This window comes from Ctenopharyngodon idella, chromosome 17 (genome assembly GCF_019924925.1).
Source record: "Ctenopharyngodon idella isolate HZGC_01 chromosome 17, HZGC01, whole genome shotgun sequence".
Classification (NCBI taxonomy): domain Eukaryota; kingdom Metazoa; phylum Chordata; class Actinopteri; order Cypriniformes; family Xenocyprididae; genus Ctenopharyngodon; species Ctenopharyngodon idella.
This window is the reverse complement of record NC_067236.1, coordinates 18,396,094-18,408,418: the sequence shown is the minus strand read 5'-3', so window position 1 is coordinate 18,408,418 and position 12,325 is coordinate 18,396,094. Positions and strand designations below refer to the sequence as shown.

Sequence of the window (12,325 nt, the reverse complement as noted above, 5' to 3'; positions counted from 1 at the left end):
TAAACATACAAATCTCAAATCAGGACTGTGGTCTGTTGCACAAAACCGGTTTTAGTTGTTACCCAGGTAAGTTCAAGATTAGTTTGAGCAAACTCTGGTTTTTCGGGCTTATGAAGGTGGATTGGTTTTTAGCGGGGTTCATCGCTATGGTAACTTACGCTACACAGCTAACCTGCTCCGGAGCAGGTTTTATTCTGGGTTAGAGATCACAAACCCAAACTTGACCAATCAGCTGTGAGTAAAGTGACATGTATCTGATGCAATAAAGCCACTCCCCCTGTATCTCTCGCTCCAAATTAAATCAGTTTATAGTGAAAACATTTTAGAGACAAAATTGCTCAACATTTGCTGTTAATTATTCATTATATTTATATTAAATAAATTAAAATTATGAATAATTCATGACATATTCATATAATTAGGCCTATTATATTAATATTAAACTTTGCTTTTAAATTAAAATAAATATAATACATGCATAATATATAAAGCTTTTAAACAGATTAAGCTTACATGTATTCTTTTGAGCTCTTTGTTAAATTATGTTAATTATTTGGTCTATTTGTTTGATTGACATGCATTGATATAGTCAGATATTTTCTTTCAGCTGCCTTCTCAAACTTTCACTGCATCAGTGTTTATTCCTGCTTTGTAAATGCGTTTAATTTCATATTTTTCATAACGATCTCTTAATCTTCGGAAGAGACATGAATTGCGCGGCTCTCTCGCGAGAAGTGAATCAAACTGACGTTCTTCTTGTTCCATGTGACTGGCTGTTTGCCACACGTGTCACACTTTCAGGTGCACGCGCTTTGAAAACTACATACATACATATTTGAATAAATACATACACATCTCTCACTTTTGTGCACGTGCCAACAACTTTGCTTTGAATAATGTTAATTTCAAAGCAGCTTTCAGTGTAATATGTTACCATATCATTGCTCTAAACACTGAGAATTTGAATAATTGTAATGTGACGATCAGGTGCGGATATCTACATCAGAGATAATCATAGGAGCGGGTGGATGATTTGTTTTCACAGCGGATTCGGGTGACGTTAGAGCTGATCTGCGCATCTCTGGCATTCAACAACAAACTAAAACAAAACATTACAACAAAACGTGTGGAAGTTTTCTGAAATCACGCCCTATGTAAATTTGGATTGTGGCTCTAAGGGGAAATGCACAATAAATTATACAGTGGCAATAATACATATAGCCTAGACATTTTTTCCCCCAGAACGATCTTGGGACCCGGTAGCAACTCTTCCACGGACCGGTACTGGGTCACGACCCGGTGGTTGGGGATTTCCTGTAACAACATGCGTTATATTACTTCTCTGAGGCATACTTCTCTGGAATTTCTGCTAAAGGGCGCCCTCTAGCATCCAGTATGAAATAGACGTGTTTAATGCTCACTCCATCCTATTCTGGGTAAAAACAGGGGAAAAAAAATCCTTCTCTCTAAAGAAATTTGTGGGAAAAATTGTTTCCCCCCCCCCAGTGAGTTTATATTTTCACAGTGTATGCATAAGAAGCACATATTTCATATTAAAAAGGATAGATTATTCCCTCCATGATTCACATTTAAATGCTCCCAAGACTTCATATTTATATTAGATACTGTATATGTGATTATGAACAAACTAAGACTTTATGAACATCTGTACAGATATGATCTATATCTACGTTAAAGATACGAGTCTGTAATGAATCCCACAACAACCACATTTTGCCTATATTTATTTTACTTTAAAAGTGCATCAACATAATCAAAATCAAACAATAACCATATGAAATTGATGTAAAAGAAATCTACATTTTAAAGACTACAATGGAAATAACAACAACAAAATTAAAAACATGAAGCACATCTGTCTGATTTTCCACGGTTTCTTCTGGTTTAAAGCCCTTGTAATTTGCTGTAAAGGGAACAATGAGAAATATGAGGGTTTACTTTCAAAGCAGTGTCTTTAAATGTGTAAATGTTATCAATAATCATACCTGTCCTCCACTGTTCTGTTGGACGGATAATAAACTTTAAAGGAGAATCCACTTTTTGGAAAAGAACCCTGAAAGAGTAAGACAGCAACAGGTTTCACATCTAACCCACTGAATCGATGATCAGTCAGCATCAGTCCAGCCATAATAAACATATCTCACACACACACACACACACAGAATGCCTTATATTTCATATAATGTCAGCGGTGGCTTGAGTACCGGGTTGATGCACAGGCAGTCTGTGTTGGATACGTTGAAGGGGTCGTATTTGTCAGCGAAGACAATGACATCAGGCACAGGATAAACGCGTAAGGCGTAATCATACGCCCAGTACACTGGACACACGTAGAGCGGGAGCGGCGTCAGGTGACCTTGTGACAGGATGGTTTTCACAAACTGTTGAACAAATGCAAAATTAACCAAACAGGTGCAACTTTCTGCATGTCGGCAAGCAATTTAGAGTACAATCTTTATAAAAAGCTTAATAACTTAAAGGGTTAGTTTGAATGAAACTTGAATGATCCAAAAATGAAAATTCTGTCATTCCAAACCCATAAGACTTTCATTAATCTTCAGAACAAATATAATAAAGATATTTTTGATGAAATCTGAGACTCTGACATTTCAAAAAGTTCATAATGAGAAACTAATCCATTTGAATCGAGTGGTTTAGTCCAAATTTTCTGAAGAGACTCCATTGCTTCAACAGATTTAATTTAGGCATCGCATGGATACACATATAAAGCTCTGGCTCACATGGGAAGGGATATCCAGGTTGCTGCTGGGGAGTCGAACACAGTTTCGGCACATCTTGTTGACGAGGTCTTCTCGAATCACCACCATCTCTTGACTGCAGTACTGTATCCTGATACATAATTATTGAATAATATGAATGAAGAGTACCAGTGATTAATGCACACATCAGTCATGATTCAGAGAGCCGTCATATACCTGCAGGGGTTGGTGGTGAAGATGGAGAACGGCACGCGCTGTCTGAACTCCTCTGTGATGTGCTCAGCCAACGGAGGTCTGTCAGCAGAAAGAGATTTTACACTTTGACTGCTTATTCATCCGTTCAAGGAAGGTGATTGATTCAAACACAAATGAAGAAGGTTCAGCATGTGATGATGATGGAAACACTGGTCCAAACATTATACCTTGGTAAGACATTGCCGGGCCCGGGGTCTTCTGGTCCAGGAACAAACACAAAACGACTGCTGCAAAAACACATTCAGAGGGAGTCAGTGAAGTCCATTACGCAGTCGGACTCGTGTTTCACACTGTGTGTCAAGCAGGAGCTTCAGTACATCATCAAGCTTTCATGTGTCACAGTTTCAGGTTTAATTAAAATGTCTTACCTGTTGTGAATGCTGGGAAATTCACAAATCAGATCAGCAAGTGCTTTAAAAGAATCTGAAAACAACATTGTTACACTGTGAACAATTTGTTTTTGTCTTTAAAATGTGATTGTTTAACAGCAAAAGCTCTGAAGAGATGGCGAACCTTTGAGAGTTCGGAGCTGGTTCCTGCCGTAAGGAGCGGAGGAGAAATTCCCACAAAATATGAAGCAGGTGGGCGGCATGGCAGAGTAGCCTGCAACGATTTATCTCAGTCAGTCGCACACATACACATTCATGAAGGGATTTTACAGCAGTGAATTTAGACACTGTGATTATACTAATAATGATGCCGTCATAAAACATTTCACAGTATCATTTGGAGGGTGATCCGAGAGAATCCGAACCTGAGAACATGGTGTGGATCTTCTCCAGGACCTCCACACTGTCCAGCCACACGTCCGAAACCATCACAAACATGGCGTCTTCATTCTCCTCCTCCAGCTGCTTGAGTTTGGCTGACGCTTTGACCGCAGTGGTGGACGGCCCACCAAAGAAGTTTATATTGCCATAATACGCCCTGTATGTAGACAAGAAAACACCATGAGGATGCAGAGCGATGTCAGCTGCACAGTCCATGTCACAGTGAACAACAGCTAAAGCACACCTGGTGAACGAAGAGGGCTCTGTGGGCGGAAACCCAAAAGCATTGACATGGAAGACAGAATCCTCGTACCATCCTGTGAACGCAGACAGAGCATGTGATTATAGAGATCCAGATCAGGGTCAGGAGTTTCAGACGGCAGAGGGAAAGAGACGCACCCTCAGCCAGAACGAAGCAGGACTCGGTGTAAAGGCCGCTGTGAAACTGGTATGATGAGCGTTAAGGAACAAACTCAAGACATTCTCTGAGACAGCAGCACATCTGATTCATGATAAGCACAGGAAGGATATTGCCTTTGATAGATTCAGCTGTACTGTGCCACTGAGGTCCTCCAGGTAGAACTTGCCCTGAAAGTACAAGAGAATATATCAACAAAAAAAACCTGGAAGCAGGAAGCAAGTGTTTTGTGTTTTCTCTCGCTCAAAGATCAGTCGCTCTATCAGCTCATCAACAGGCTAATGTTTCAGTCAAGGGCGCAGGAATCTATACTGATGTGTCTTTAGCAACACTTTCAATCAAACAATACTCATATACTACCACTGTTGTTGTCATTTTGGCCACATTTAAATGGGTCACACCAGTGACATCACCTGAAAAGTTAAACCAAAAAGGCTAGAAGGTGCCGCTCATTCAAAGACGTGCGTTTCAGGGCTCCAGACTAATATTTGAGAGCAGCGGCGCTGGTGCCAGGAAGTTCTTCAGAAGGTGGCGCTGGGATTTTTTTTAATCATAAAGGTAATTTAATCATATTACTATTGTTCTGCATTAATAAGTGCAGTTACTAATAATATTACATGTTTATTCATTGGAAATTTGACAGTAAAGCACTGATCTTGAACTGAGATGCAGATAAAATTAACTTATTAACAGTAATGTTCAAAAACATTTTTATAGGGAAAAATGTAAATATTCTACTCTTATTAAATTATTGACACCTTCAGTGATTATAAAAGGAGCGCTCTTTACTTGCTTTATGAGTAATTTGAAGAAGTTCTTGTTTTTCATGAGACTTTTAATACTTGGCCATATATTAGGGAGTCATTAGTGCTCCTCTGCCACCATCTAGTGGTAATTTCATGTCTTTTTTTAAAAAAAAGTTTTGTTTGCCTAGAAGTGTTAGTTTTCCATAATCTTTAAACTTAGATTACAAATCATCACATTAAAAATAACATTACAATAGGATAATATTTAGAGCTTTTAAGTGCTGGAAAAAGTGTGAAGCACTTTAAAAAGTCCTTGAAAAGTGCTTGAATTTCACTCCCAAAATTTTATATGAACCCTAAAATTAAGCATTCGAAAAGCATTCGAGTATTTCTGTCACAATACCATTGACTTGAACAGTGGTGTGTACTGACGTCTTTCCGTGGTTGAAACAGCATTCCTTCTGATGTTCATTCATGTTTATTTGATGCTATAAATTAACTAGTAGCGGTTTGCGAGGCTGCTTTCCAGCGATCTGTCACGACATATTAAAGAGCCACAAAACAGTATTTATTGTTTAAATTTCTTTAAAAATTACAAATTTGAAATTTGAGACTGTTTCATATCAAAAGTAACCTGCTCTGTCTTGTTGTCAGTGTCCTCTTTGCTCTCACTAGATCAACAGCAGGGTCCCAGGACCGATTTCTTTCAGAACAAACATTGGTCCAAGTAATTTTTAACATAAAAATAACGTGATGTACAGTGTCATTAAGAGACGGTCTGATCCTTTATGTGGGCATTATGTGTATGTGCGGAGATGTTGACGACTGCTCTATGGACAGAGTAAAGTTAAAGTTAAGTTTGTTGAACTTCCTCCTTGCCATCATTAGCTACCTTTAATTACAGAATTCATTTGCTGAAGTCAATATAGGCTAAAAATCTTAAAGTCAATAGCTATTCCTCTCTGTCGGCCTCCATCTGACTGAAGACACAACTCGTCTGAAAGCACTTAACTAACCATGAACATCCAGTCCTGACGGCTGAAGAGAATCAGCATGACCAGGAGAAGTAAAGGAATACCTCTTTAAGCTGAGAGATCATCCCGAGAACGATCACCTCTCCGACTTTAGCTGTGCTGCCCAGAAGAGCTTCCACCGTCTTCAGCTGCAATATGAACAGATGATTCACTCACAGATCATGAAGCAGCGACTGAAAGCGAATCTGCAACGGTCTCAACAGTGAGGTTTGCTCAGTTTTACCTGGAATTTGTTTCTCCCTTCATCTGGAGTTGAACCGATAACCGGAGGAGTGAAGAGCTCATGCCTGTGTGTTCGCTGTTGTACAGATAAATATGAAGATTAACAGGTGTCTCAGGTGATTTCACCACTAACATTACTGATCCTGCAGCTTTATTAACACATTATCACATGATCGACTTCATTTAGCTTCATTAATTCACTGCAAATGATCTGATGAAAACCCCCGTTATCTAAACTGCTCAGCATGACTATTATTCATGAAGATATTATAAACTTTATGAATTTTTGTGAAGCTGCTTTGAAACGATGTGTATTGTGAAGGTCCTATACGTATAAAACGGACTTGTTTCAATGCAGCGCTTTATTGATTTAGTGTTCAGTCATTCACAATGCATTACAATTACAATGGTCACATGTCTTCCTGAATACCTGCATATACATGATTCCTTCTAACACTTGTGATTGGATCACCTGACACGGATGTTAATCTGCACACGCTATGATTCAGGAACTAAAATAATATAAGCAGATATAAAGTGCCTTGCCTGTTGTAGGACGGTGTATCTCTCTCTGAAGAGCTCGGCTTTATCTCGGGACAGACCGCAGAGTTTAGGAGTCGGATGATTTGTCATGCCGATACTAGAAGAGTGATAAAATGATCAACAGATGGAAAATACCTTCATTCACCCACGACACACTCTAAAAAATGCCGAGTTAAAAACAACCCATGTTGGATTGAACATGGACAAACCCAGTGGTTGGGTTAAATGTTTGACCCAACATGCTGGACAGTTTTATTTTACTCAAATATTGTTTAAAAAAATATAAATATTTGACTTAAAATATTGACTTAAAATTAACCCAAAATATGTTAGAAATTAAAAATCAGACACATAATTACTAGAGGCAACAATAATAATCAAAAGGTCAACATTTATTAATAAGCAGTTTAATAAATGTTTATTGTGTATTAATCTTATTAATGAATGTTCATTTATTAAACATATTAATAAATGTTAATTTCCAACATATTTTGGGTTCATTTTAAGCAAGCAATACAGTAATTTCCAAACAATAGTTGAGTTAAAACCCAATTGTTGTGTTTGTCAATTTTCCAGCCAGCATTTTTTAGAGTGCATGAACACAGCAGATGACACACTACACATTACATGGTTTTCATGGATATTGTTAAACATATTGTTGATATTGTTAAATAAAACTTGTTTTCAGTAATAAAAATAAAACTGAAAAATAAAAAAAAATAAAAAATAAAACAGTTGAAGTATTACCAAAACTGAAATTGAAATAAATTATAGAAATAATAATAATGTCAAAAGCAGATAATATTTGTAAAAGTTAAAATACAATTAAAACTGAAAATAAAAGCTATATAAATTATTACTACATAGATAATACTAAAATGACACTAGTTTACACTCAAAAACAAACCACATGCACTTGATTAGCATTATTATATTATTTCATTATTAATTATTCCTTACTGTACAAATTTCTTTCTTTCTGTGCTGAAGATGAATCGAGGAACATCAAACGCTCCGATAATGTTGAAAACATTGTCACTGTAACCAAAGAACATGAATGTGACTGGATGTAAACACACTATAGACTTAAATGTGTGTGAGAGTGACAGAGAGAGAGAGAGAGAGAGAGAGTGTGTGTGTGTGTGTGTGTGTGTTAGTTCAGATGTTTGACACACTCTTACATGGTCTCGTCACATGACTGACTGCAGTCCTGAACAGCCGCTTCTGCCACAGACAGTTCAATCATGCTGGAGGACACTGACAACACAGACAGAACTCATCACAACAATCATAATCATAACAATAACAATCATCATCACAGCACTGTGGTAAAACAGACATACGAGGCTGCTTTTCAACAGCATCTAAGATCCGCTCCAGAACTTCATCCAGATCCGCTTCACTGACGGACTCCAGAACCTGCAGCAGAAAGCGGCTGGACTCACTGCGAGAACAACACAAAACATGTGGAAAATCATCAAACCTAGTAAACACGTCGCGAATAAACATAACTAATGTTTGATTAACCGAGTCTCACGTACGGTCGCAGGATTAATCCGCGCATTTTAAATCCCGCGCTCACTTTCAGCTTCACTCTGCGCGCGTCCATCTTCATCTGCTCCCGCCGAAGTGACGCTTCTGCGCTATCAGCTTCCGTAAACATCTCACACTTTTCAAAATAAAAGACGGCTTTAGTTCCTGGGCTACAGTTAAATGTCTCCTTGTTTGTAGCAGTTTGTAGCAGTTTGGTTTCATATAGTACCATTTGTTTGTAAAAGAATAAGGCGGTGACAGAACAATAAAGAGAGATAAGCTCTTTTCCACACGCGCGCCCCCGTGTTTCTCCGCGGCTGTGCGCGTGACACGAGCTGCTGTTCTCTGTCAGCTCGTAACAGTAACGTTACTAGTATCGGCACGGTTAATAACGTTAATAATCTTGATGAGTGAAATAGTGGCTCGAGAGAGAAGCGGACACACCGCGGCGACGGACGGACAGTATTTATATGTCTGGGGTGGTTATGTGGTAATATAAGTAGTTGACATATTTCTGCTTAAATATGGACAGTGTTTAGCGTTTAACAGTTCATGTTTAATAACGCCTCATTTCATTTAATAGTGTTGTAATCACTAAACAAATAAAAGTGATTGTTTTTTGCTTCAGTCGGTGGCGGAACATGAAGTTTTTCTTCCAAATGACGAGCTTTGGTTGTATGACTTAGAAACTGGGTTATGGTAAGAATGATTTATGACTGTCAACAAGCAGCTGCTTGTGTGCGTGTGCCCGTGTGCTTGCGCGCGCGTGCGTGTCTTAGTATCTTTTAACATTAAAGGGCTAGTTCACCCAAAATGAAAATTACGCCATGATTTACTCACCCTCAAGCCATCCTAGGTGTATATGACTTCTTTCAGACCAACACAATTGGAGATATATTTAAAAATATCCTGGCTCCTCCAATAATGGTACTGAATGGGGGGGGCAAAAAACAATGCACCCATCCATAATAAAAGTACTCCATACGGCTCCAGGGGGTTAATAAAGGCTTTCTGAAGCAAAGCAATACATTTTTGTAAGAAAAATATACATATTTATTATAAATTAAAAAAACTAGCTTCTGGCAGACGGCTGTACGCATACTGCGCAAGTCGACTTGCGGCACAAGAGTAACCCGTGACGCGATGTATGACACAGGAGTATCGTGAGCTTAGACGCCTTAACGGTTCAAACAAATAGGGCTGTGCAACAAACTGAAGCTCCTCTTTTATCAAAATCCTCCGACATTTCTCTTTCAAAATGATCATTTTAGACTTCTAATTCGTGACCGGTGTTTTGTCTTCTACGCTTCCGCGTTCGTCATTATATCATGCGTCGGGTCAGAGGTCACTCTTCCACCGCAAATTGATGCATACGGTCGTCTGCCAAAAGCTAGTTATTATAGTTAATAAAGTTATTATAGTTAATAAAGTTTTAAATATGGATATTTTTCTTACAAAACCCCATCACTTCACTTCAGAAGGCCTTTATTAACCCCCTGGAGCCGTATGGATTACTTTTATGATGGATGGATGCATTGTTTTTTGCTTCAAAACGTGGCCCCCCACTCACAACAATTATAAACCTTGGAGGACTAAGGATATTTTTAAATATATCTCCGATTGTGTTGGTCTGAAAGAAGATAGTCATATACACCTAGGATGGCTTGAGGCTGAGTAAATCATGGGATAACTTTAATTTTTGGGTGAACTGTCCCTTTAAGGGGCATAAGACTTAAAATACATGAATGCATGTTCTGATTAAATGTTGTTATTCTTCATTTAAAGGGAAAGGCATGGCATGTGTGGGTCGATTCCCCCCTCCATGTCCGGGACGTGCGGCTGCATTGTGAATGGACACCTGTATATATTCGGAGGTTGCTGTGATGATGGACAGACTAATGAAGTAACGCTTTATTCAGTACTGACTTTGTTCTTTCACGTCAGTAAAAGCCTCAAACTTCAGAATATTTGTCTTATTTCAGCACTACTCAGTCAATCTCCATGATGGGACGTTTACCTGGAGGAAGGTCAATCATCGGTCAGGATCTCCGCCGTCGCCGCGAGATAAACTGTCCTGTTGGGTTCATAAAGGAAGGTCAGCGCTTCTGATCTCATTCAGTAGAATATTAATATAGTCATATTTGTACTGAGTTTTGATCTCCTGACAGAATGATCTACTTTGGTGGATATGGTCACAAACTGCTGAGTGAAATCAATGATCCGAAGAGCTTCACTGTGGATGAAGCATCAGGGGTAGTTTGTGTTTGATATGAAACTCCTCACAGATGTGATTCAAAACAGATTCATGTCAGTGTCACTTTCCTCTTTTCAGGCCGAGGACATTTTCTGGGGATGGAACAATGAAACTCATGAATTTGATCCGGACAGAAGCAGCTGGACTGAACCAAAGACCTCTGTAAGACATTCAGACATCATGAAGCATTTATGATCAATGACTGTGAATACGTGTTTAAATCATGATTGTCGCCGACAGGGCCGTTCTCCTGCGCCGCGAGCCGCTCACGCTAGTGCCACGATCGGTAGTAAAGGTTATGTGTGTGGCGGAAGAATAAAGGTGAGAGAAACTGCTGCTGCCTTGATATCATTCCTCTCACACTGTTATAGCAGCTGTCTGAATGTTTAAAGCTCTTACTATTGTAATGTGATTTCTCTACTCTGTCATGTTTGTGTTTTTTGTTTTCTGCACAGGAAACTAGAACCAGTGATGTGTTTTGTCTGGATTTAAATTCATGGACATGGTCAGAAATGTAAGATACCTTTCATAACACAATTATACACTATTTATTGCTACAGTTCGTTTTTGTACTTTGTGTGTGTGTGTGAGAGAGTGTGTGTGTGTGTGTGTGATGTACCTGAAGCTGGTGTCGTGTGTTTCTCAGCGTCTCCTCCAGCGCCGCTCCGTCAGGTCGCTCGTGGCACACGCTCACGTCAGTGTCAGATTCCTCTCTCTTCATGTTCGGTGGACTCAGTGTGGACTGCAGACCCTTGAGTATGACACAGAAACAACACTTCAGACAAAAATATAACTCAAACAAACCAAAGTATAAAGCTTGTTTATTCTCTTCAGGTGAGGGTTGGATATTTAATCTGGAGACAAAAGGATGGACGAGGATGGAGCATCAATACAAGGACAAACCGCGGTATGAGAAAACATGGAGACATGCAGATGAAAGATGATTGTATTTAAAGAATCTATATTTCTACAGATTTCTATAGAAGCTTTTTTTCTATTCTGATGTACTCAGGCTTTGGCACAGCGCTTGTCAAGGAAGAGACTCGGATGTGATTGTGTTTGGAGGAAGTCATGATTATATTCTTCTGGTGGACAAAGTAAGTCTGAAGATCTCCTCGACATACAGAATAATTCAGCAAACATCTGCCGATGAAATCTGTGTCTCAGTCATGATGATTTGTTTTGTAGGGCCACTGCAACGATGCGCTTGTTTTCCAGACTCAGCCGTACCCGCTGATACGGTACTGATCACTGGATCCAACAGAAATATAAAGCTAATGGAGAGTAGAGAACTAATGTGATTTACTCCCACAGATTGTGCGAGGACTTCATTGCAAGCCATGCCAGAATGTTTCAGTTCCAGATTCTCTGTTTACCACCAAAACTGAGACGCGCTGTGCAGAAACGGACAACTTTCTTCAGGAAAAACAGAAAATCACAGAATATATTCAAAACCTTGGAATGATTGGTTTTAAAATAAACTACTGTACATCAGAAAAAAAAAATGTTTTCTTCAGCTTTGTTTTCACAATTAATAGTTAAAATCTATAACTAGGATTATTAAACAATATTTATTTTACTGTCTTATGTATAAGTGTTGAAAAAGTTGTATTTATAACCTAATGTTCTTTTTGGAAACCATTTAAATATGAATTAAATATTAAATGACTCACTTTCAACTGCTCCAGGCTGGTTATTGACGGGTGAATGTGTCTCTAGGAAGAAAAAAAAAACGTTCAAATTAGCACACACAGTTAAATTAGTATGATTACTGCAAATAAGAAGATATATACTTACCTGAAGAGACCA

The 12,325-nt window shown here is 38.7% G+C and overlaps 2 protein-coding genes across 5 annotated transcripts; one reads left to right on the top strand and one right to left on the bottom strand.

Annotated features, from left to right (window-relative positions):
* Positions 1 to 1,728: 1,728 nt before the first annotated feature.
* On the bottom strand, positions 1,729 to 8,398 carry pole2 (polymerase (DNA directed), epsilon 2). Its single transcript, XM_051867947.1, has 19 exons — positions 8,271 to 8,398; positions 8,073 to 8,173; positions 7,911 to 7,986; positions 7,690 to 7,767; positions 6,733 to 6,826; positions 6,188 to 6,262; positions 6,009 to 6,092; positions 4,298 to 4,354; positions 4,166 to 4,214; positions 4,011 to 4,083; positions 3,751 to 3,923; positions 3,510 to 3,599; positions 3,365 to 3,419; positions 3,164 to 3,223; positions 2,958 to 3,035; positions 2,763 to 2,871; positions 2,226 to 2,402; positions 2,007 to 2,074; positions 1,729 to 1,924 (listed from the first exon to the last, which is right to left on the bottom strand). The coding sequence occupies exons 1-19, from the start codon at positions 8,390 to 8,392 to the stop codon at positions 1,906 to 1,908; spliced, it is 1,638 nt and encodes a 545-aa protein (XP_051723907.1). The 5' UTR covers positions 8,393 to 8,398; the 3' UTR covers positions 1,729 to 1,905.
* A 10-nt stretch (positions 8,399 to 8,408) lies between these two features.
* LOC127498512 (kelch domain-containing protein 1) lies at positions 8,409 to 12,195 on the top strand. 4 transcript variants are annotated; one of them, XM_051867889.1, is made up of 13 exons: positions 8,409 to 8,752; positions 8,891 to 8,961; positions 10,048 to 10,165; positions 10,245 to 10,357; positions 10,431 to 10,515; positions 10,595 to 10,678; positions 10,757 to 10,837; positions 10,972 to 11,030; positions 11,163 to 11,272; positions 11,351 to 11,423; positions 11,529 to 11,613; positions 11,705 to 11,757; positions 11,831 to 12,195. In XM_051867889.1, the coding sequence occupies exons 1-13, from the start codon at positions 8,669 to 8,671 to the stop codon at positions 11,979 to 11,981; spliced, it is 1,167 nt and encodes a 388-aa protein (XP_051723849.1). In that variant the 5' UTR covers positions 8,409 to 8,668; the 3' UTR covers positions 11,982 to 12,195. The 4 variants fall into 4 exon arrangements, with proteins under 4 accessions (XP_051723849.1, XP_051723850.1, XP_051723852.1 ...); XM_051867890.1 differs by having other exon boundaries at positions 8,412 to 8,961; XM_051867891.1 differs by lacking the exons at positions 8,409 to 8,752; positions 8,891 to 8,961 and having other exon boundaries at positions 9,871 to 10,165.
* Positions 12,196 to 12,325: the final 130 nt, after the last annotated feature.

Coding starts and splice junctions, on each gene's coding strand:
- LOC127498512 (XM_051867889.1), top strand. CDS start 8,669: ATGAGTGAAATAGTGGCTCGAGAGAGAAGCGGACACACCGCGGCGACG. Junction 10,358..10,430: donor TGTTGGGTTCATAAAGGAAG/GTCAGCGCTTCT, acceptor ATCTCCTGACAG/AATGATCTACTTTGGTGGAT. Junction 10,516..10,594: donor CTGTGGATGAAGCATCAGGG/GTAGTTTGTGTT, acceptor TCCTCTTTTCAG/GCCGAGGACATTTTCTGGGG.
- pole2 (XM_051867947.1), bottom strand. CDS start 8,392: ATGTTTACGGAAGCTGATAGCGCAGAAGCGTCACTTCGGCGGGAGCAG. Junction 6,093..6,187: donor AAGGGAGAAACAAATTCCAG/GTAAAACTGAGC, acceptor TTCATATTGCAG/CTGAAGACGGTGGAAGCTCT. Junction 2,075..2,225: donor ACTGCCTGTGCATCAACCCG/GTACTCAAGCCA, acceptor TTACTCTTTCAG/GGTTCTTTTCCAAAAAGTGG.